This window comes from Doryrhamphus excisus, linkage group LG17 (assembly GCF_037039965.1).
Source record: "Doryrhamphus excisus strain RoL-2023G ecotype Guam linkage group LG17, RoL_Dexc_Guam_v1.1, whole genome shotgun sequence".
NCBI classification, from domain to species: Eukaryota; Metazoa; Chordata; class Actinopteri; order Syngnathiformes; family Syngnathidae; genus Doryrhamphus; species Doryrhamphus excisus.
The window spans coordinates 16,627,912-16,652,245 of record NC_136373.1 but is presented as its reverse complement, the minus strand read 5'-3'; the positions used below and the strand labels follow the sequence as shown (position 1 = coordinate 16,652,245).

Genomic DNA, 24,334 nt, shown 5'->3' with positions numbered 1-24,334 from the left:
GCTCAAATTATAATCCAGTAAAAACAGGTCCGACTGGTATATTAATAACTAATACACAAAACAATTTCTCTGATTTAAAAACAGTTGGAGTAGAAAAGTTAGCTTTTAGACATACAAAACAATTCATTCATTTTCTACCGCTTATCCTTACGAGGGTCGCGGGGGTGCTGGAGCCTATCCCAGCTATCCCAGTCTTTGGGCGAGAGGCGGACTGGTGGCCAGCCAATCACAGGGCACAAATAGACAAACAACCATTCACACTCACATTCATACCTATGGACAATTTGGAGTCGCTAATTAACCTAGCATGTTTTTTTGGAATGTGGGAGGAAACCGGAGTACCCGGAGAAAACCCACGCATGCACAGGGAGTACGTGCAAACTCCACACAGAGATGGCCGAGGGTGGAATTGAACTCGGGTCTCCTAGCTGTGAGGCCTGCGCGCTAACTACTCGGCTAATTAATTAATACATTTTTTTGTAAAGTTACCTTATTTTTTCCCCACACAAATCTTGTTTACGATATTCTAGATATATTTTTTTCACATTGTCAGAGCCCTCCAGACATGAAATAACACCCCTATAGTCACCTTGACATTTCTATGACCCAATATAGTAGATGTAATCATAAATAAGACATTCATTCATTCATTTTCTACTGCTTATCCTCACGAGGGTCGCAGAGGGTGCTGGAGCCTATCCCAGCTGTCTTTGAGCGAGAGGCGGGGTACACCCTGGACTGGTGGCCAGCCAATCACAGGGCACATATAGACAAACAACCATTCACACTCACATTCATACCTATGGACAATTTGGAGTCGCTAATTAACCTAGCATGTTTTTTTTGTAATGTGGGAGGAAACCGGAGTACTCCACACAGAGATGGCCGAGGGTGGAATTGAACCCCGGTCTCCTAACTGTGAGGTCTGCATGCTAACCACTCAACCGCCATGCAGCCCGTCAGTGAAAACAAATCAAAATAAATACTTTCTGTATTATCTAGTCAGAAATGACTGCGAGCCAGATGCAGTCATCAAAAGAACCACATCTGGCTCCCGGGCCATAGGTTTCCTACCAGTGCTTTTCAAACTGGGGGGCCTGGCGTTATGATGGAGGCTCCCATTAACACGTTTCATTATTAACCTTTAAGGTGCCATTTTTTTCAAGAAAATATTCACTTCTGATATTACAATTTCATCAGTATGACCCGAAGCAGGGGTGAGCAAACTTCGGCCCGGGGGCTACATGCGGCACACCAAGCGTTTGAGTCTGTCCCGCCAAGTATTTCAACTTTTAAACATCAAAACTGGAAACATGACTTGCAAGTCAGATGTCTTATTTAGTAAAAAAAAAAACAACAACAACAACTAAATTGAGTTAATCTGACTTTAAATTAATCGGACCGGTGCCACGTGCTGCTGTCAGTTCAATATTCTACTTTTCTATATTTGATAAACACCGATGAAGAATTGCGTTGACGATGTCAAATGAGAGTTTACAACGTCAGGTCGTCAGCCCCCTGGGCGGGCCCCGCCTGCAGCCCCCCCCCCCCCGGCACTGAGGGACAGCTTAGCCGCAGCTCCTCCATATTTAATTGTTATGTTGAATTATTCTGGCTCGGTGCCGTGTTGTGCCACCGTGCATTGGGCCATGGAGTTCACTGTGTGTGTGTGTGTGGGGAGGGGGGGCAGGACAGGGACGAGAGGGAGCGGTAGGATAGCGCCCGAGTTTGCCACGAACACCGGGGGCCTCTGGGAAGGCAGAGCCATAGCAACAAAATGAATTAATGAACAGGGCCCAAATGCTACGTTTAACACAACCAACAAGCTCTCTCTTCAACACACACACTCACTCACACACACTCACACACACACACACTCACACACACACACACACACTCGGTGACAGCTGGTGGTTTCATATTCAACATTCTGCTAACCTGGCGATGCAAGTTGGGCCCAAACTTGGTTTACAATACAAAAACATGGCAGCCGCTCATGTATGTAATGTTACCTTCAGGTTCTCCTAAGTGTAGGAAAACTGCTAATTCTTTTGTAGTCATTGATTATAAAGACGCTTTTACAATCATGGCTAGTTATTAGCCTCAGTTACTACTATATAGTATTGACACAAGTCAATGGACGCAAATGGTAATAGTTGAAAAGAGTAGTCTGCAGCGCCCCCCTCAGGAGACAAGCAGTACCAACCTCTATGAGTAAATAGTGTATGTATTTTACTTGGGATGTTTTCATTCATTCATTTTCTACCGCTTTTCCTCACGAGGGTCGCGGGGGTGCTGGAGCCTATCCCAGCTGTCTTTCGGCCACCCTGGACTGGTGGCCAGCCAATCACAGGGCACATATAGACAAACAACCATTCACACTCACATTCATACCTATGGACAATTTGGAGTCGCTAATTAACCTAGCATGTTTTTGGAATGTGGGAGGAAACCGGAGTACCCGGAGAAAACCCATGCATGCCGTGGATTTGAACCCTGGTCTCCTAGCTGTGAGGTCTGCGCGCTAACCACTAGACCGCCGTGCCGCCCCTTGGGATGTTTTTTACTTTTTAAATGAAAGTGCTGAGATGCATTCAAGTGCTGAATTCTACTTTGCTTAATCATTCTTTCAGTGTTTAGCTTAGCTAAATTAGCCTAAATTGTTATTACTTACAAAATGACATCACAATTGATTTTTGTTTTGTTTTTATTGTACAATAAAAATCACATTTTGTACAAATACTTTTAACAAAAAAGAAAAAAGTATTCAGGCTGCAAGGAGAAATAACGTCCCGGCTTTGATCGGCAGCCGATGACAAACATGGACGATAACGTGAGCGTTGAAAATGTCTTACTTTAAATCCAAAAAGTTTTTACATGCTTTGTAGTCGTGGAAGGAGATGATGGGGGGTCTGCGGTTTGGTCCTGGTCCGAGGCGGTCGTCATCAGGTGCGGGGGTGGGGGGTGGGGGTTAAGAGCGGGTGTATTTACCCCAGATGTGAAGCATGAAGACGGAGGCGATGAAGAGCAGGCTCATCACCAGCACCGGCACCGGCCCGCTGTTCCAAGACATATTAAGAGTCATAAACCATAATAATCCTTTTTTTACACAGAAGTTGCGTTCACATTGCGTGTAAAAGCCGCCGTCAACAATTGTCCAGCTTTGGAGGTCGTTTGACGGGCGTAAGAGAGGGCGGGACTTTCTTGTAAATGTCTTGTTTTTTTGTCCAATTGTAAAAGATAGTAATATGACAAGATTAGTGACACTTAGTTGACAAGACTGTATGAAAAATATGGGGCTGCGCGGTGGTCTAGTGGTTAGCGCGCAGACCTCCCAGCTAGGAGACCCGAGTGTGGAGTTTGCATGTTCTCCCCGTGCATGCGTGGGTTTTCTTCCGGGTACTCCGGTTTTCCTCCCACATTCCAAAAACATGCTAGGTTAATTAGCGACTCCAAATTGTCCGTAGGTATGAATGTGAGTGTGAATGGTTGTTTGTCTATATGTGCCCTGTGATTGGCTGGCCACCAGTCCGGGGTGTACCCCGCCTCTCTCGCCCCCAAGACAGCTGGGATAGGCTCCAGCGGTACAGAAAATGGATGCATGGTACTTAGTTGCTGTGGCAGAATGCAGGTTAATCCTGTCATGCTTTTATATTGACGCTTACTTTGCACTGAACAGGAAGTCATTGTGTGCATGTTTCATGTTGCTCTTTCATGCTATAATAATAATGATGAAGTTAACAAATTGATTGATTAATTACTCCGGTTTCCTCCCACATTCCAAAAACATGCTAGGTTAATTAGCGACTCCAAATTGTCCATAGGTATGAATATGAGTGTGAATGGTTGTTTGACTATATGTGCCCTGTGATTGGCTGGCCACCAGTCCAGGGTGTACCCCGCCTCTCACCCCAAGACAGCTGGGATAGGCTCCAGCATCAGGAAAAAGCGGTAGAAAATGAATGAATGAATTTCTACTACAGTACACTCTTTTGCACTCTGTGTGTATGCCAGGGGCCCCGCCTCCGCCCAGCGAGACTGTATGATTGGCAAAAAAAAAGGCCTCACTCCGACATGGTACTGAAGCCAATGCACAGAGTGAACTCTCCCCCCGCCTGTTCGGAGGTGAGCGACGAGCAAAACAAACACGCATGCACACGGCAATATTATGGAGTTCATGTTCGCCGTGCGATTAATTAATTACGACTTGTGAGGCACCCTAGGCGCTAGCCGCCCCTCCCCTCGTTTATCCCGATGATGAGCTTCTCTTACCATTCAACACAAAAAATGGCCGACCTTTAACCGCGATTCAAGCCGAATAAACAACGCCTCGGAGTGTACAAACAAAAGTAAGAAGTTTGAAATGGTTTCTCGTTAGCTTTCAAGTCCGAGGGCTTTGTGGAGTGGCTCATTTTATTGATGAGCAACTGACACAAGGAGGGGCTCTCATCCCTGAAGGAGGGGGAAATGGGGTGGAGGGGTTGGGGGTGCATCGCTACGCAACAGCATCGCCATGCCAACCGTCTCCTCCCTTCCCCGCCTGTCAGAAGGCTGTAATTGAGTTGACCTTTCAGAGTGGCTCCTTTAATGAAGCTTTGCGAGCGCCGTCTAACGCGGGGAACAAACGCGCACTCGATATACAGCGGCGTGCGGGGAGTGTGCCCTCCTTCGACGCCAGGAGACACGCACTCGATAAGCAGCACAGCGCCATCGATCAACCGCGTCCGCCTGCGACCAGGGGATGGGATGCTTTCTTTAATAATGGGCAGGATGGCTTGATGTAGGAACAGGAAGTTATGGGACTTTTATGCAAAGTTTCCACACGTGAACATATCTCGGTTTCATGCTACGTTCATACGTTTTTGTTCATATTTACCTATGAACAAGTGTGGCTGCAGATTGTTACGATACTTACACTTTGAGTCCCGGCGAGTCCTCGGTGTAGAAGCGCCACATTCCACCGGTACCAGCAGACCCGGTGGTCCTGGCGCCACTACGGGTACCGCTGCTGGTTGCTTTCCTGTGCAACACACGGACAAGTATATGTAGACTGAGAAAACTTTAAATTTTAGTTTTGAGTCGTAATATTACATTAATAATATATATATTATATTATATATATTATATTATATTATATTAAAGATTACAAAAAAATAAAAATTCAAAAACAAATTGGCAATACTTCGCACCTATGAGAATAATCATATAAAAATGATACTTGTGTGTTGAGAATAAATTTGTTCTACTATGGGAGAAAAAGTGGGATACTAGTCAGATCACAGTAATTTTACAAGAATAAATCTAGGAAAAAAAAACTGAAAAACCGTCTCATCATATTACTCTCATGAAGTTTATTCTAATAAAATTGCAACTTTTTTCTCTTAATATTTTGAATTTATTCTCATAAAATTAGTGCCGTTTTTTTCATTTCTGTTTTTTTTAATTTTCCAAAACTATTTAAAATTTCCTCTTGTAAATTTTCTTCTCATAATTCAGGCTTTACTTCAATATATTCTTATTCTTGTAATATTTTTTTCCCCCTAACCTAATTTTCCAAAACGTACAACTGCAATCTTTGTTTTGGTTCTCATATTTTGACTTAAAATTTTTCTTCATGTTACTTTACTCTCATATTTTATCTTAATATTTTGACTTTATCCTTGTAAAATCACGGCTCATTTCAGCCGTAAGCATTATGTACGTTCAAAAAGAATCGATGAATTTTGTGATGACAAATCATGTACATCATTACGCTCCGTCTCGTCAGTGGAGCACCGGCTACAGCCTGTGATGATGGGGCGTCATTTGACCAGATTAAAAAGATGTTAATGAAGATGCTTGATAATGACTTCACAGCGAACCTTTTTGATTGGGCACCGATTATCCCCCTAGTGAAACATCTATCTGGCATTTTAATCTAAACGTAGCCAGAACGAGGCTGTTTAAAAGCAATCATGGTATGATCAAATCATAGGGGGAGGGGTCAATTATGATTGTCTGGGAATCGGTGTTTGTGCAGGTAAATAATCGCTTTGACATGATTTGTCTGATGGAATCTATGTTATTTTATAGTTTCATATGCATCCGCTGGCCTCATTTTATAACATCTGCTTAATTGTGCATTTATTCTCACCCGAGTTGACCTTATTGCTACTTTTGTGCAGACTTCTAAGCTGTTTAAAAGTCCAAATTGAAGCTCTGTGGACATGTTAGTTTGAAAGGCTGTGTACCTCTGCCGGACTGTGGATCCTGCTGCCCTGGGGGCCACTGTCTTACTGGGGGAACGGCTAGAAGCCCCAACGTTGGTTGCACTTGCAGCTGGTCCAGGCTGTGGAAAAAACGCAAATTAAATCTAATATCAGTATACAATTATTTACTAATATACATCCCTACAGCTAAGAGATGACTCGTCAACTTGCTAGTATTTCAAGCTAAACTGAACAGAACTATACTATAAATTGCTATTTTATATTAACATAAAGTCTCAGACATATGCATGATGCACATTAAATTATTTAATCTTGTGTTTTATGGAAGTTATAAGTGCCTTAATTTCTAGTGGGTAAAGCCACGTATACATATGTTGAGCTAATGCTAGCAGGCTAACAGATAGCAAAAGAAAATGTGTATTTAAAAGCACGTCGATTTGTCTCAGAAGAAAAGATGCAGATGAAGGCTGCGGGTCTTACCATGTTGTTTTATTTGTTTGAAGCGAGATGAATCCCTGAGCACCTCTCCCGATAATGTCCACGTCAAATGATGGGATGGCAGTAGTGAATGGAGTGCTCAAAACTTGAGAAGGGACCAGCAAAGCTGACGCTAGTCGAAAAAAGGACACGACTGCAAAAACTTCGGACCTGTATAGGTGGCCAAAACGATGCCTGTAAATAACTCCAGTTCGATACCAAATTATTAAATGCAAACCACACCAAATGAGATTTAGTTAATATTTTACTAATATATATTGCTTTTAAAAAATATAGATGGTCGTATATTTGATAAAAATCATCAAGTATTTGTTTTTGTTAGTCGGCAAAAATAACGAACCTCTATGCCGTTCTGGGTGACGTGTCTTCTATGAGACGTGTGGTTCTCAATGGGGAAACTGGCGCCATTTTGGCGCAAGCAGGAAGTCCGTCGCGCTTTATCGCGAGAGTGAATTTAGAGCCACTATGGCGGCGTCGCGTATAGTTTCATGACAGCAGGTTTGGCGAGAGCCCACCGAAACGAGTCACATCACTGGTCTCAACTTGGATAAGATATCAGAGAAGGTAAACAAAAATGTATGAAAATAACGTGTAAATGTGCCTTCGTTGATATCTCTATTGTACGCGTTTTTTAGTTTTGAGAACGGCTAAGTTGTAATGTAATGTGATTGATTTGAATGGACATTTCATCTCCATGTGTGTATATGTATGTGGTATGTACAGGATGGTACAGGTGGTTTTTCTGCATCCAGACCTTGGTATAGGTGGAGCGGAGCGCCTGGTTGTTGACGCTGCTGTCGCTCTAAAGTCTCAAGGATGTAATGTCCAAATCTGGACTGCCCACTATGACCCGAACCACTGTTTCTCTGAGACCCTTGACCCAGACCTACCTGTGGTAAGACCAATGCGCTGTGTCCCTTGCTATTTTTTTCCACGCGTAAATTATCCCTCAATTTCTTCTGACAGGTGTGTGTGGGTGACTGGCTGCCCACCAATGTTTTTGGTTACCTCCATGCCCTGTGTGCTTACCTACGCATGATCTACGTGGCGCTCTATTTGGTTTTCCTGAGTGGCGTGGAGTACGATGTCATCTTCTGTGATCAAGTGAGTTGTTACAAATGTGGATAAGCTCCGTATGTACGTTAATGCCAACTACTGTATACTACAGTATACTTATGTACTCTCAATTCCATCCTAGGTGTCGGCGTGTATTCCGGTACTGAGACTGTCCCGTCGTAGGAAGAAGGTTTTATTCTACTGTCACTTTCCGGACCAGCTACTCACTCAAAGGAAGTCGATGCTGAAGAAGATGTACCGTGCTCCCATCGACTTCCTGGAGGAACGCACCACCGGCATGGCTGATTTGGTATGTAGAGGGGTGAGGTTTGGATGTGTCTCCAATAGATTGCAAAATGAGACTGCATGATGGTCGAGTGGTTAGCGTGCAGACCTCACATACACGAGTTCAATTCCACCCTCGGCTGTTTTTTTTTTGGGAGTTTGCATGTTCTCCCCGTGCATGCGTGGGTTTTCTCCGGGTATTCCGGTTTCCTCCCACATTCCAAAAACATGCTAGGTTAATTAGCGACTCCAAATTGTCCATAAGTATGAATGTGAGTGTGAATGGTTGTTTGTCTATATGACAGCTGGGATAGGCTCCAGCACAGCCGCGACCCTCATAAGGATAAGCGGTAGAAAATGAATGAATGAATTTCTGTAATAATACTACAATATTACATGTTTATATGCCTTTATGCAATTAAAAAAAAGGGTTGAGATTTCTCTCTTCAGCTGTTTAACAGTCCTTGAACGCACCATACGTGTGTGAAATGACTGGCGACGATGACGTGACTCGGATTCCATCAATTCGTGTGCAGGAAATAATTGGACTCGGACTCTATGGTGCTTTCCTTTATTCCAACACAGAATGCTAGGAACAGACTTTCTGGAATTTTCTTTTCTCCTTTCCTATTTCCTTGTAAGAACTAAAAAAAAATGTGAAAATATTTAATCTTCCTGTTTTTTACTGGCTAATCCTCTTAGGGTGTGTGTTAGAGCCGTAACAATTAATCAATGAATTGATGATTAATTAACTTTCTTGATTGTTTTTATTTTCTTAGTCATCCGTGAAAGACGACATATTATCTTTGTGTTTTTGTGTTTTAACTCTTTGTGTTTAGCTCATATTGATTTGGTCCATCCAGGGCAGGGGTGTCCAAAGTGCGGTCCGGGGGCCATTTGCAGCACATTGTAAAGATTTTTTTTTTTTTAAAACAGCAAAAATTGATAAATCGGCACTAATTTCCAAAGAATACAGTCACAATATTAATTAGTTAATTAATTAATTAGTTGTAATATGTCAAACTAAATAAAAATGTGGAAAAATGTTTACTGTTTGGGGAATATATTAAATAAATATTATGGGAATAAAGTCATAATTTGCGAGGATCATTTAAGAATGCTGAAATCTTTTTGTATATATGTACGTATTTATATATATTATTTATTATGCTGTATTTATTATGCTGTACACAATGTCAAAGCCCTGGTCTAGACCTTACTGATTACTTAGCTTCAGATGAATTGACAAAGAAATAATGGTTATTTGAAGCCCTAGTGTGTCGCTCTTATTTTGAAAAGCCCTGCTGTAAGTTTTAGAAAAAAAGCCTGATGCATTTTTACTTCCTCTTAGATTCTGGTAAACAGCCAGTTCACCGCAGGAGTCTTCAGGGAGACCTTTCAGAGTCTCAGAGGGGTCCAGACAGACGTCCTCTATCCCTCCCTCAACACGCGCACCTTTGACCGGCCATCCACCGAAGCACACGTCCTGGAGGGGCTCCTCCCCGAGGGAACCAACCACCTGTTCCTCTCGCTCAACAGATACGAGCGAAAGAAGGACTTGGGTTTGGCGCTGAAGGCCCTGGCAGCTCTGAGAAGCGTCCTCCCCCCGGCCCGAAGCGCAGGTGTTCACCTGGTGGTGGCAGGAGGCTACGACGACCGAGTCGGCGAGAACGTGGAGCACTACACGGAGCTGAAAGGCCTGGCGTCGGAACTGCACTTGGAGGACTGTGTGACTTTCTTGCGTTCCCCCTCGGATTCCGTCAAGGTGGCGCTGCTGCGGGGGAGCCACGCCGTGCTCTACACCCCGAGCAGGGAGCATTTTGGGATCGTCCCCGTGGAGGCCATGTACTGCCGCTGTCCCGTTATCGCCGTGAACTCTGGTGGGCCCCTGGAGAGCGTAGCGGATGGAAAGACCGGCTTCCTGTGCGAGCCCACGGCAGAGGCATTCTCCAAGGCCATGGAGAAGCTGGTCATGGAGCCACACCTCCGTAGGGACATGGGACAAGCTGGCAGGAAGAGGGTAGAAGATAAGTTCTCTCTTTTGGCCTTCTCAAAGCAGCTCTACGGCTACGTTGTCGGCCTCAGTCGCTGACGTCAAGACTGCAGGTATTTTTTTCTGGAATGAGCGGAAGTGGGAGTCTTCATCTGGCTTGAGGGGTGGAGTTTTAGGAGGACAATTAATCAGCGTTCCCTTAGACGTGTTGCCGAGGAACAGAGTTCCATCCCAATTATGAAGACACTAAATCGCAACACAGCAACCAAAATCTATTGATTCATACGTTTATGTTTTTTTTCTCCAGCATCTTCATGAGAGCTGCATAGTTCTCCTCAGCTCGCACGCCGTCCTAAATCAATAACCAGGATGCTTTCCTCCACTTCCTGTCTGCTCAGAGCTTTGTACCAAAGACGCTGGCCTGCTCCGTGACTCCTGCTGCTGCACGGAGGTTATTAGCAGATGATAGAGCGTCTTTGGCTTCATTAGAGGTCTGGATGGTGGGCAGAATGCCGCTGTCTGGGTCATCATGGAGGAGAATACCAGAAGGTCATTGTGTCTACGCAATGGCCTCCTCAGGCCCTCCCTATTGTACGGACACGCTCTTATTGACATTCCAGCAGTCTTAATAAACCAGAAGACACACACACAAAGTTTCTAACAGCCGCTTTGTCGGAAACTTTCTTCTTTCCTTTTATTTTGCTTTGTGGGGGTGACACACAAAATATGGCCTTTGCTGTGAGAACACGTTTCAAAGTAAAGGTTTTTTCGTATTTGGGAAAATTGGTGGTGAGCGCTTAGGTTTCTGTCTCCATCCGCTGCTGCATAATCAGTTCGAGATTCGCGGTTGTGTCGGCGTGGTCGGCGTTCGTTTTCTGGAAGGGAATCTGAAAACAGGAAATGACCATCAACAGGTGATGTACGAGTTGCCTTCCTAGAGTTTTGGTTTAAGTTAGGACTTAAAAGGATAGTTTGGATTTGGATCCACGGTGACTTACCCCACACTAGGTTCTGGTGGGATTTTTTTGTGATTGGGAACATAGTTCCGGTGAGTTTATGGAACCACTTAAGAGTTTGGCTTCTGAGAACAATATGCGTTCAGAAGAGTAATATACATTTGCATCACAAAAAAAAAAGACCTCACAATTTTCCTCTGCTTATTCGGGTCCGGGTCACGGGGGCAGCAGTCAGACTTCTCGGTCCCTGGCCACCTCCTCCAGTTCCACCGGAAGGACACCAATGCAGGCGTTCCCAGGCCAGCTGTGAGACATAATCCCTCCAGCGCGGCCTTTTCCCGACTGGACATGCCCGGAACACCTCACCAGGGATGCGTCCAGGAGTCACGAGCCACCTCAACTGACTCCTCTGGATGTGAAGGAGAAGCGGCTCTACTCTGAGCCCCTCCCGGATGGCTGAGCTCCTCACCCTAGGATTATGAGGTCTTTGTTTTGAGAAGCAAAACTATTAAGTGTCCTCACAAACTAACCAGAACTACGTTCCTCATCACAGAAATCCAACCAGAACTTGAAGCGAGGGGGTAAGTCATCGTTGATGCACTACACTGCTTTTGGGAATGCCATACAAAGAAGTATCCCTTTAAACCTGAACCTCTTACATTGCCCCTCAGGAATATTAGAACAATGGACGGAATCGCACATTATCCAATACGCGGAATCGAACCCACCTGGGTGCAAACTGCCCGTCCATAGCGAACAAATGTGGCAAAATGCTCGCTGTTGAAGTTGATCAGGTCGTATTTGAACTCCTGGTTGAGAAACGTGTGACAGCGATGCATCATCACATCCAGCGTGGAGGGAACCAGCTGGTGTTTGTCATTGTTGACCCGGATGCGGATTCCTGCCGGCACTCTGATGTCAGAAATGGGCTCAGAGATGATTGTGGTCTTCTTCAGAACACCGTCACCTTTGGACCTGGGGAGCATGAGCTGCATGAGGCTGCGGCACGCTTTTTGCGTCATGTTCTCATCTTTGAAACAAGGAGAAAAAAGGACAAGCATAGCAAGATCATCCAGGTCTTATCTTACTTTCACTTTACTTTCACTTTAAATTAAATCATATTTCACTCGCTCACCTCCAACTCCAAAATGGATCACATGACCTTTTCCCATATAAACTCCCCAGAGAGACAACCCCAACCATGGATTGACAAACTCTATCAAGTCTCCAATCTCCGCTGTGGATACTTTATTATCAATCTGGGGAGAGAAATTGTTCAAATGAGCAGACTTGTGAAAAGCAATTAAAGAATAGTCCACCAGAGGGCGCCATAGGACCCAGAGTCAAGAGAGAGGCTGACGTCAATGCAGTGCCCCAATAAATTAAGCGCAATGCATTATGTAAAAAATTAAATAGAGCATTGCTACATATTTGTATATTTCTGAGGTATACCTTTTCGGTGCTAAGTTGCTGCGTGATGAGTTTAGTGTTCTTAGTAAGTCAGACTCTGTTGTTTTATATTATGACCTGAGATTTCCAATGGGTTGACAATCTCGTTGCGAGTGCACTAATAGCTTTTGATTGGCTCCTGCCCGAAAGAAAGAGCAAAATTTTCCTCACTGACTAGTGAGCGGGACAGTATTTAAATAATTGGTAGCAGTCTGGAGAGAGAAATTGTTCAAATGAGCAGTCGTGTGTAAACATTTGTGGAAAGCAATAAAAAAAATAGTCCACTTGAGGGAGCCATAGTACCCGGAGTCAAGAGAGAGGCTGACGTCAATGCAGTGCCCCAATAAATTAAGCGCAATGCATTATGTAAAAAATTTAATAGAGCATTGCTACATATTTGTATATTTCTGAGGTATACCTTTTCAGTGCTAAGTTGCTGCGTGATGAGTTTAGTGTTCTTAGTAAGTCAGACTCTGTTGTTTTATATTATGACCTGAGATTTCCAATGGGTTGACAATCTCATTGCGAGTGCAATAATAGCTTGTGATTGGCTCCTTCCCGAAAGAAAGAGCTACATTTTCCTCACTGACTCGCAAAGTAAAAGCGTTGTCACAAGATTAGAACTAGCCGCACCACTGTTGGATTATTTCAAAATAAGAGATTGTTTATCTGAACTTATTTCTTTGCTTCTTTCTTTATGAAGACGTTTGATCGAAACGCATAAAATACAAGCTCACCTGTCGCCACTTCATTGGAGAGAGAACGCTGTCCCACGTTCCCCGTCGAGCCATGGTTCGTTAGCTGAGGACAACCAAGCGCCCAAGGAGTAAAGAAGATTTTCTATGCTGCAATCAGGTTGTATAAAATCCCTAACGTAGCCTTGGCTGATGCAGCTGGAAGATAGGCAGCCTAATATGTTACTTATTAATCTATTACATGCTTTGTTATTCTTACATGCAAATAGAACAAATAGTTCTCATGTCGTCGATTGATTTCCACCAAAGCTCAGATGCAAACAAACTAATGCTGATCTTGCTTTGAGCTTTAGTGATTATTGGTTCCGTAAGGTCTAATTAGTGCTTGGAGCCTTGATTTGATTTAAAATACATTTTAGTAACATAGTTGAAGTAGCATTAGCGTGATTCTGTCAATGTATGTATGTGACTTGGGGACTAACACCGCATTGGTTTAACAAGTGTACCTATTTCAGGGTCCCGAGATGCCACCCCCGCCAGATAGTGGAAAAGTGCATGAAAGTCAACAAAGAGGCTGTACTGTACAATACGCAGGTAATCCACCATTTTGGTTTGCAAGTGCTGTTTATTTATTTGTTTTTTATGTGTATGGCCGTATGACCATGTGTCCTACCTACTGTATCCAAACTTTTTCTACCGTTAGCTGAAAAATCACCAGGATATGTGTGCCACTTGGAGCTTTTTTATTTGGTAAAAAAAAGGCTTAACATACTTTAGCAACAATATGCTAAGAAGTTGTACTGCGTATATACTAGACTAGTCTAGTATATACTAGTGCTAGTCTTCGTCGAGCACCTGTGAGTCAGTAAAGCTTGAGTCTTTATTGTGTGAGTCAGTAAAAGTTGAGTCTTTAGTGAGCACCTGCGAGTCAGTGAAACTCGAGTCTTTGTCTGGTACCCGTGAGTCAGTGAAACACGAGTCTTTGTCTGGTACCCGTGAGTTAGTGAAACACGAGTCTTTGTCTGGTACCCGTGAGTCAGTGAAACACGAGTCTTTGTCTGGTACCCGTGAGTCAGTGAAACACGAGTCTTTGTCTAATACCCGTGAGTTAGTGAAACACGAGTCTTTGTCTAGTACCCGTGAGTTAGTGAAACACGAGTCTTTGTCTGGTACCCGTGAGTTAGTGAAACATGAATCTTTGTCTGGTAACCGTGAGTTAGTGAAACACAAATCTTTGTCTAGAACACGCGAGTTAGTGACACATGAATCTTTGTCTACTACCCGTGAGTTAGTGAAACACAAGTCTTTGTCTAGTACCCGTGAGTTAGTGAAACACAAATCTTTGTCTAGAACACGCGAGTTAGTGAAACATAAGTCTTTGTCTACTACCCGTGAGTGAGTTAAACACGAGTCTTTGTCTAGTACCCGTGAGTTAGTGAAACATGAATCTTTGTCTAGTACCCGTGAGTCAGTGAAACGCTAGTCTTTGTCTAGTACCCGTGAGTTAGTGAAACACGAATCTTTGTCTCGTACCTGTGAGTTAGTGAAACTCGAGTCTTTGTCTGGTACCTGTGAGTTAGTGAAACACGAATCTTTGTCTAGTACCCGTGAGTCAGTGAAACGCTAGTCTTTGTCTAGTACCGTGAGTTAGTGAAACACGAATCTTTGTCTCGTACCTGTGAGGTAGTGAAACTTGAGTCTTTGTCTAGTACCTGTGAGTCAGTGAAACTTGAGTCTTTGTCTAGTACCCATGAGTTAGTGAAACTCGAGTCTTTGCCTGGTACCCATGAGTTAGTGAAACGTGAATCTTTGTCCAGTACCCGTGAGTTAGTGAAACATGAATCTTTGTCTAGTTCCAGTGAGTTAGTGAAACAGGAATCTTTGTCTAGTACCCGTGAGTTATTGAAACATGAATCTTTGTCTAGTACCCATGAGTTAGTGAAACATGAATCTTTGTCCAGTACCCGTGAGTTAGTGAAACATGAATCTTTGTCTAGTTCCAGTGAGTTAGTGAAACATGAATCTTTGTCTAGTTCCAGTGAGTTAGTGAAACAGGAATCTTTGTCTAGTACCCGTGAGTTAGTGAAACATGAATCTTTGTCTAATACCCGTGAGTTAGTAAAACTCAGGTCTTTGTTGACCGCTCCTGAATCGTGTGAGTATGTGAAACTTGAGTCTTGGTCGAGCACCCGTGAGTCAATGAAACTCAAGTTTTCATCGAGCACCCGTGAGTCAGTTCGGGTAGGAAGTGGAAAGGAGGGTTGATTTGATTGCTTTTTCCAAGGATCTGATACATTTCTACAAATACAGGTAGAGTAACGAGTGGCACATTGGTTACCTGGTTTCCTTTAGCTAGCTGTAGTAGCGGCGAGTAAGTGAACGTGTTAACCGATTCAGTAAAAACTAGCGTCCATTGTCTAATTTGAAGTACACGAAGCACCATGGGTGAACATGTCGGTGAAACAACATGACCATACGTTTTATTACCGAGACCAACAAAGAGAGTGTAAAAATTCCCAGTGAAGAAAGTCCAAGTAGCAGCGGATCGGGAGGAGGCGTGGGTGTCCGCCTGGCCTCCCGGTGCCCTGTGGTGGGGTTCTTATTGAGATCACCGTGTGTCTGAGTGACAGCGATAACCAGCACCCAGGTGCCACCGGCACATGCCGTTTAATTAATTAATGAGACCGCAGGCTTGCTTTTCTAATTCCAACCATCCGGCGTGGGCCGAGGGGGGGGTCGGAAGAGAGAGGGGAGGGGGTTGCATGTGCTGTAGATAGGCCTGCAATGTTGGTGTAGGTGTGTTTTCAGGCGAGGAAAGCAGAAGATGTATGTGCGGCTGCTGGCGCTATATCCGTTTTCCTCGGCACTCTGGGACCTGCTCTCCTTGTTAGTGTTGGAATATTAAATATGTGTAGAATATTTTTACTGCGTCTCATGATTGGGAGTTAATCATGGGCTAAATGAAGATGATGATGATGATGAGAATTACAGGGTTAGTACATCAATTCCTGCTCCCCGTGTAATAACCAGGTCATGGACTCATGGCCCAGAAAAAAACATGGTGCACGTTAGCGAAGGTGCTTAGTGCAGCACACGTGTCTCGTTATGAAGAAGAAGCTTGTGTTAGGAGATGAGAATTAACAAGCTTTTATTTTTAGATTGCTCCCGTGTTCTCCTGTGTTCTTCTCGGAGACAGTCAGTAACACAAAGCAAACAGGAACGTGCTAATGAAAGGAAATAATCCAACAAAACAACGGCTTGTGAGACTTATTCTAATTTGGTAGACATCATTTTGACGCTACATGTGTTCCATACTGACATAAAGTGGCCGTGACCATTTTTGGTCACTCTCCGGCCACCCCAGTGGCCACCCCCACAGTTGGGGAACAACTTTGACAAATGCGACAGAACGTTGTTTCCGACTGAGCGCATTTCACTGCTGCACACAACTTTACGTCTTGCATGAACTGCAAATGGTAGCTAAGTTTACTGTGTAAACAACTGGGCATGTCAACCGCCATAACCGGTTGAGACACACAGCCGCCCCACAGAGAGAGGGTGGAATTGAACCCTGGTCTGGTAGCTGTGAGTTCTGCGCGCTAACCACTAGATCGCCGTGCCGTCCTATTTTTGACATGATTATTTCAAAAAGTTGTATCGTGACGAGGGCGGCACGGCGGTCGAGTGGTTAGCGCGCATGCTAACAACTCGACTAACCATGCTAACCACATGCTAACCTAGCATGTTTTTGGAATGTGGGAAGAAACCGGAGTACCCGGAGAAATCCCACGCATGCACGGGGGGGAGGAACATGCAAACTCCACACAGAGATGGCCGAGGGTGGAATTGAACCCTGGTCTCCTAGCTGTGAGGTCTGCGCGCTAACCACTAGACCGCTGTGCCGCCCTATTTTTGACATGATTATTTCAAAAAGTTGTGACGAGGGCGGCACGGTGGTCGAGTGCTTAGCGCGCAGACCTCACAGCTAGGAGACCAGGGTTCAATTCCACCCTCGGCCATCTCTGTGTGGAGTTTGCATGTTCTTTCCGTGCATGCGTGGGTTTTCTCCGGGTACTCCGGTTTCCTCCCACATTCCAAAAACATGCTAGGTTAATTAGCGACTCCAAATTTGTCCATAGGTATGAATGTGAGTGTGAATGGTTGTTTGTCTATATGTGCCCTGTGATTGGCTGGCCACCACCAGTCCAGGGTGTACCCCGCCTCTCGCCCAAAAGACAGCTGGGATAGGCTCCAGCACCCCCCGCGACCCTTGTGAGGCATGCACGGGGAGAACATGCAAACTGGAGGTCTGCGCGCTAACCACTCAACCGCCGTGCCGCCCGGCATCCATACAGTATTCTGTATATTAATTAAATACAACAAAGCATGAGCCGCCTTCACTTTCCGTGCATGTGACAGGAATTCCCAACATCAGCAGCATGACAGCACCTGCGCTAAAGTAAAAGATGATCTCCATTTGTATTCACATCTCATCATTTAAACGCGCTTTTAAATGCAGAATGTTTGTATTTCATTCTTTACTGCCCCCCCCTTTTAACTATCCAAATACACTAAACTCCTCCCCATAAATGGGAAAACTGCATCCCTCACAACCGCAAAGGCAAACAAAGTCAGATATGTGGCAGCCCAGGAATGATTTACTAGCACCGAATAAAAGTCCATGCTCTGTGGAAGATCATAATAAAACATTTATGGTCTCTGATTGTGGAATATTTTACACACCGGAGCCTCCACAAAAATAACTTTTATAGCCCGAGAATGAGACGCCTTACGACGTGTTCTGCTTTGTATGTTGCAGTTTAAAACATCGTAAAGCTCCCAATATTTAACTCACAGTAGCTTTATTAATAAGACTATATATTTTTACCAGTAAAAAAAAAAAACACTAAATAAGACAACAGAATGCACACAATAGCCAATCCAATAGCAGGATGTGCTTGCTGTGTGCATTGTTTACATGTACAATACACAATATAATTATTAGTTATTATCCGTCACGTCGTCGCCTCTTTCTTTTCTTGACAGGCATTTTGCTTCGTCAGCTGTTAGGTCTCAAAGTTCACTCCATTATTTGACACGCTGCTTGTTGTCACTCACAAATCAGGATTTAATAATTGATTGGGGGGGGGGGGGCAGAACTTTATTTTTCTGTCCTACCTCGGGTCCCCTTGTGCAAAAACTGGGCCCCACTTGCGGACTTGGAAGAAATAATTTCACAGCACAAAGAAATTGTATTATTTCATCCATAAAAATTATTATTTAATATTTGCTGTTCTCCATGAATGATAAACTACCCAATGCTAACTTTATTTACGACTTAAATGGCTCATTTGTGTTTACTATATTGGATAATATGAGTCTAAAGGAGGCTGCATGGTGGTCGAGTGGTTAGCGCGCAGACCTCACAGCTTGGAGACAAGGGTTCAATTCCACCCTCGGCCATATCTGTGCATGTTCTCCCTGTGCATGCGTGGGTTTTTTCCCCACGTTCCAAAAACATGCTAGGTTAATTAGCGACTCCAAATTGTCCATAGGTATGAATGTGAGTGTGAATGGTTGTTTGTCTATATGTGCCCTGTGATTGGCTGGCCACCAGTCCAGGGTGTACCCCGCCTCTCGCCCAAAAGACAGCTGGGATAGGCTCCAGCACCCCCGCGACCCTCGTGAGGAAAAAGTGGTAGAAAATGAATGAATGAATGAATGAATGAGTCTAAAGGAGGCTGCACGGTGGACGAGTGGTTAGCGCGCAGACCTCACAGCTAGGAGACAAGGGTTCAATTCCACCCTCGGCCATATCTGTGCATGTTCTCCCTGTGCATGCGTGGGTTTTTTCAGACAGCTGGGATAGGCTCCAGCACCCCCGCGACTCTTGTGAGGATAAGCGGTCGAAAATGAATGAATGAATGAGTTCTCCTCCTATTTTGTGTGGAAGTGGTAACTTTTTGGCTTTTTGGCTAACTTTTTTTTTTTTCCAGACACCGTTGCGCTCTCTGTGTCTACCGAAGTCATTGTGAGAGTGGCACTTTGCGGCAAACTGGACTGGATCAGGACCGGAACCGCAACAGATTCAATGTGAGCCCGGGATAAAGAACGGAAAAAGGTAGAACTTTTTTTTTTTTACTATATCGCATAAGAACACAAAATGCTGTGAGCCTTGAAAAATCAGTAAAAATCATCAACAATGGACGCTTTTTGAAAAATTGTATGAATGCCTGGCATCAACAAAACATGAACCGCCTTCACTTTCCGTGAATCTGACAGGAATTCCCAACATCACTAGCATGACAGCACCCCCGCGACCCTTGTGGGGATAAGCGGTAGAGAATGAATGAATTGTGTGGAAGTGGTAACTTTTTGGCTTCTCTAAATGTGACTGTAGGGGTGTTATTTCATGTCTAGAGGGCTCTAATAAAGTTAAACACTATATAGAACAGGTGTCTCAAACTAAATTTACTTGGGGGCCACTGGAGCTAGGGTCTGGGTGAGGCTAGGCCGCATCAGGTTTTCCAAAAAAAAAACAAAAAAAACAAAATTAATTTATTAAAAACAGAAAAAATAATATACGCTAGCTCGCGTATGGGCGGCGGGGGGGGGCAAAATCGCGTCAATTGTGTCCGGTGTGCACGCAGCTTTAAGCTGTCATTTCTGGGTACATGAAACCATACGGCATCCATATCAAACTATTAAGGCGGGGGCCTCAAACTAGCATCCTGTGGACCGCATTTGGCCCTCGGGCCACAAGTTTGAGACCCCTGATTTAGAAGGTTGTAAACAGGTATTCCATGCTCTAACGATGAAAATATTGTATTTGTAAATACGCAGCCGGGTCTGGAACCGATTAACGTCGATAAACGAGAGTCGACTGTAATTTGATTATGATGAGAATAACACACAAGAAAAAAAAATAAACATTTAAAAAATAAACAGTAACTCAACTAAATCCGCCCAATCCTGTTGGGCGGAGGTGGAGGGTGCGGGTCCGGGGACAGGAGAACAGACCTCCCGTTGAACTTGGCCGTCTTCCAAGCGCTCATTTCGCTCGTTAATCTGCCGCAAATGAGTCGGTCACGCCGCCTTTTTAAACAAACACATTAACATTTGAGACACCGAGCGCGTCCATTCTTTCTGTCCTGCTGCTGCATCTTTGTGATCCACCTGTCAGCGGGGACTTTCTTCATCCAAGGTTCGAGTCCGAGGTGCGTGCGCGTGTTGCCATTCCCGTCCCTTGCACCTGTGGCCTCGAGGCGCTCGTCAAAACAGACCACAGGTGTGACACCGCATAGCTGGATGTCAATCATCACTTTGACGTGTGTGTGTTGAGAAACAATGCTTCTTTGATTCTTGGTGTTATGTTAACGCTGCATTATCTGTCTTAATGTGTGTGTGTGTGTGTGTGTGTGTGTGCGGCTGTTAGATTGAGCTGTCACGTCGGCAAGCAGCAGATGAAGATTAATGGAGCGAGCAAACAATAAGAGGCTGGCAATGATCATGAATATGCTAATTGGCCAACACACTCGCTGACATGCACGTTGTGTGTGTGTGTGTGTGTGTTTGCGTTATGGGAGGTGATGCGGGTTCTTTTGGGACACACCTAAAAAAAAAAAAAAAAAAAAAAAAGCAGGGTGATGGACAGGTTTGGTGTACATGAGCGAGTGTATTAAAATGTGTGTGTTGTAATGAGAGGCTGAAAAAAAGCAATAGATGGACGGATCTATTCACTGAGAGGAGGATGCGGGGGCGATGGGGGGGGGTCCTTTGTTGTCTTGTCCCATTTTGCTGGTTCTCAGGGGTGCTTCCTGTGTTTGTTTGCAGCCATTGAAAAAAAAAAAAAATCCTCTCTCCTCACGTCTCATTTTTACTCCCACCCATCTGGGTCACCCCCTTCCCTGGCCACCCACTCCATCACCTGAATACACTCTTTTGCCCCCTGGGGAAACATTTGTAGGGGGGGGCTCTCTGACCTTCCCCGTCCTTTAAACACACCTGCACTTAAACCCCCCCCCGCCTCCCTTTCCTCGCCGTATCCTGATGGAGAGAGTCATTTTGTGGCGATGGATGGCGCGTGTAAAGCAGTGCAAGGAAGCGGTTATGATTGGCGCTAATGAGCTCACAGGGGACGCGGCGCAGAGAGGGAGCCGGCCAATGGCGGCGGCCGCTGGAATGCGACTCCCCGCTGAGCTGAGGCCCACGCGTCTTGGGAGTTTGTTTGTGAGTGAGTCCCGGTGGTCATTATGCTGGCGTTCTGCTGAGCTGGTTAGCGCGGCAGGGCTTGGACAGCGGTACTTAAACACTTGGATGTTGAATTACATCACATGGAGGCAAGGTCACTTGGCTTTGGAGCATTAAATGCTCTACTAGGGCACGGGGCGGAGACACCGACGCACCGGGTATTCCACTGAGTCCGTGCTATTTGCGTCTCCGGGAAATAACATGTATAAATGCACAATACAATTAAGATTTTTTTGGAGTAAGCATGCATAAAATATCAATTATAATATACTATAATATATATAATATATAAATAGTAAAGAAAAAAATATGTATCAGTCCTGATATGAGAAATAATTGGGTTTTGTACAACTTTTGAAAAAAAAAGTTATACTACGGGAACATAGTATCACCCCTGATTCTGTAACGCCCCTCCATGTTACATGATTCTGTAACGCCCTTACATCGTACCTGATTCTGTAACGCCCTTACATGGTACCTGATTCTGTAACGCCCTTACACGTTACATGATTCTGTAACACCCCGACATGTTACCTGATGCTGTAACGCCACTACATGTTACATGATTCTGTAACGCCCTTACATGGTACCTGATTCTGTAACGCCCTTACACGCTACATGATTCTGTAACACCCCGACATGTTACCTGATTCTGTAACACCCCGACATGTTACCTGATGCTGTAACGCCCCTATATGTTACCTGATGCTGTAACGCCACTACATGTTACCTGATTCTGTAACGCACCTCCATGTTACCTGATGCTGGAACGCCCCTCCATGTTACCTGATGCTGTAACGCCCCTACATGTTACCTGATGCTGTAACGCCCCCTCCATGTTACCTGATGCCGTAAGGCCCCTACATGTTACCTGATGCCGTAAGGCCCCTGCATGTTACCTGATGCCGTAACGCCCCTGCATGTTACCTGATGCTGTAACGCCCCTGCATGTTACCTGATGCTGTAACGCCCCTCCATGTTACCTGATGCTGTAACGCCCCTGCATGTTACCAGATGCTGTAACGCCCCCGCATGTTACCAGATGCTGTAACGCCCCCGCATGTTACCAGATGCTGTAACGCCCCCTACATGTTACCTGATTCTGTAACACCCCTGCGTGTTACCGGATGCTGTAACGCCCCCCTCCATGTTACCGGATGCTGTAACGCCCCCCTCCATGTTACCGGAGGCTGTAACGCCCCCTCCATGTTACCGGATGCTGTAACGCCCCCTCCATGTTACCTGATGCCGTAACGACCCCTCCATGTTACCTGATGCCGTAACGCCCCCTCCATGTTACCGGATGCTGTAACTCCCCCTCCATGTTACCGGATGCTGTAACGCCCCCGCATGTTACATGATGCTCTAACGCCCCTACATGTTACCTGATGCTGTAACACCCCTACATGTTACCTGATGCTGTAACGCCCCTACATGTTACCTGATGCTGTAACGCCCCTACATGTTACCGGATGCTGTAACGCCCCTACATGTTCCAGCATCAAAAGTAGGCAAATATAGGCCTTTCTTTGAGTGCCATTTGTTCCTTATTCCTGGGGGGGCGAGGGGGGCCTGGATCGCAAATAGCGGGGATCTAGTGGATGTACACACAACAATATAAGACAATGTAACAGTATCAACAGTATTGATAACACTATCAACAATAACATAGAAGAAAACGGACAATTATTGATCTCATCATGCTAGTATCGATCCCATCCATACGAATCCTATCCATACTTGGATCGATCTGTCCACCCCTCAATGGATACTGAGTGAGAATTGCTGCTGTAGAGGAAGGTGTGTGTGTGTGTGTGTGTGTCTTATTACCATGCATCATGTGTCAGTGTTGTCCAGCCGGCTGAGCCTTGACACGGTGCTCCAGGGGGAGGGAGTTATAGATTACTGGCTGGAGCAGGCAAGGGGCCGAGGGAGCTGCCGGGGCCCAGACCTGAGCACTGTAGGCTGGGCACGGCTATCTGCTCATCATGCTGTCTCTGGAGGCTGCGGAGGCTTAACCTGGAGCAAGGCTCTGATTAACCAGACTAATGACGCCGCGGCCCCCAGCTCCCACTCCTCAACACTATAATCACTGCTTAAGGCCCCCGGCCAGTTGCCGTGTCTATATGTAGAGGGAGAGAAAGAGTCGTGTTCACGGAGAACGTTTTCTCATTACGATTTGGTAAGAAGGAGTTTGCATGTTCTCATGTCGGTTCGAACCATTGGGTCTTCAAACCCTAGCACCAAAGCGGTCCCTTCCACGTACTCCACCTAAAAAAACACAGCAGTACGTCACTACAAAGTGGGTGCGGTGCATTGGTCAAAGACCCGGAGAAAACCCACAGAACATGCAAACTCCGCACAGAGATGGCCGAGGGTGGAATTGAACCAGGGGTCTCCTAGATGTGTGGCCACATAAATAAAAATATATACATATTCCATTAATGGTACATATTTAAACATGCAATAAATGCCTTTTCTGGCAATCACGTCTGCTGCTCATCTCACTGAAAAAAATAGTGACACCTTGTGGTCAATGTAGAATACTACATTCACAATTACAATGCTTCTTTTGCCTTGTATTTGTATTTTAGTTTATTTTGTGACTTCATTTAGTCGCTTTTATGCTTGGAAATTTAGGTCAAAAACAAATACAATCTGCTTAAATATGATTTTAAAAAAATAATAATAATAGGCGGGCGGCACGGCTAGTGGTTAGCGCGCAGACCTCACAGCTAGGAGACCAGGGTTCGATTCCACCCTCGGCCATCTCTGTGTGGAGTTTGCATGTTCTCCCCCATGCATGCGTGGGTTTTCTCCGGGTACTCCGGTTTCCTTCCGCATTCCAAAAACATGCTAGGTTAATTAGCGACTCCAAATTGTCCATAGGTATGAATGTGAGTGTGAATGGTTGTTTGTCTATATGTGCCCTGTGATTGGCTG

General features: G+C 44.9%; 3 protein-coding genes across 10 annotated transcripts in view; 1 reads left to right on the top strand and 2 right to left on the bottom strand.

Annotated features, from left to right (window-relative positions):
* The window catches only part of alg2 (ALG2 alpha-1,3/1,6-mannosyltransferase), a 97,715-nt gene that overhangs the window by 68,173 nt on the left and 5,208 nt on the right, over positions 1-24,334 (top strand). For 3 of the 8 annotated variants that reach the window (XM_078797717.1, XM_078797716.1, XM_078797715.1), the window contains 4 exons: positions 7,431-7,602; positions 7,674-7,811; positions 7,906-8,073; positions 9,400-11,053. In XM_078797717.1, coding sequence (XP_078653843.1) covers positions 7,432-7,602; positions 7,674-7,811; positions 7,906-8,073; positions 9,400-10,140 — 1,218 coding nt within the window. In that variant the 5' untranslated portion in view covers position 7,431 and the 3' untranslated portion in view covers positions 10,141-11,053. Of the gene's footprint in view, positions 1-7,140; positions 7,272-7,430; positions 7,603-7,673; positions 7,812-7,905; positions 8,074-9,399; positions 11,054-13,149; positions 13,736-19,137; positions 19,263-24,334 lie in introns of those variants that run through there. The other 5 variants (XR_013630098.1, XR_013630099.1, XR_013630100.1 and 2 more) reach the window with 4 other exon arrangements.
* On the bottom strand, positions 2,690-6,850 carry sec61b (SEC61 translocon subunit beta). The gene is made up of 4 exons (XM_058084503.2): positions 6,690-6,850; positions 6,231-6,328; positions 4,916-5,020; positions 2,690-3,059 (listed from the first exon to the last, which is right to left on the bottom strand). Exons 1-4 carry the CDS (start codon positions 6,690-6,692, stop codon positions 2,972-2,974), a joined length of 294 nt encoding a protein of 97 aa, XP_057940486.1. The 5' UTR covers positions 6,693-6,850; the 3' UTR covers positions 2,690-2,971.
* LOC131136776 (phospholipase A and acyltransferase 4-like) lies at positions 10,814-13,255 on the bottom strand. The gene is made up of 4 exons (XM_058084009.2): positions 13,184-13,255; positions 12,133-12,256; positions 11,726-12,027; positions 10,814-10,928 (listed from the first exon to the last, which is right to left on the bottom strand). Exons 1-4 carry the CDS (start codon positions 13,235-13,237, stop codon positions 10,839-10,841), a joined length of 570 nt encoding a protein of 189 aa, XP_057939992.2. The 5' UTR covers positions 13,238-13,255; the 3' UTR covers positions 10,814-10,838.

Bases quoted from the DNA above. Each gene is read 5' to 3' on its own strand.
- sec61b (XM_058084503.2), bottom strand. The intron at 5,021-6,230 runs GTACACAGCCTT...TGTGTTGCACAG, and splicing joins GGATCCACAGTCCGGCAGAG to GAAAGCAACCAGCAGCGGTA. The intron at 3,060-4,915 runs GTAAGTATCGTA...GTCTTGGAACAG, and splicing joins GACTCGCCGGGACTCAAAGT to CGGGCCGGTGCCGGTGCTGG.
- LOC131136776 (XM_058084009.2), bottom strand. From the start codon at position 13,237: ATGGCTCGACGGGGAACGTGGGACAGCGTTCTCTCTCCAATGAAGTGG. The intron at 12,257-13,183 runs GTGAGCTTGTAT...TTCTCTCCCCAG, and splicing joins CTCCAATGAAGTGGCGACAG to ATTGATAATAAAGTATCCAC. The intron at 10,929-11,725 runs GTGGGTTCGATT...TCCTGTTTTCAG, and splicing joins GACGGGCAGTTTGCACCCAG to ATTCCCTTCCAGAAAACGAA.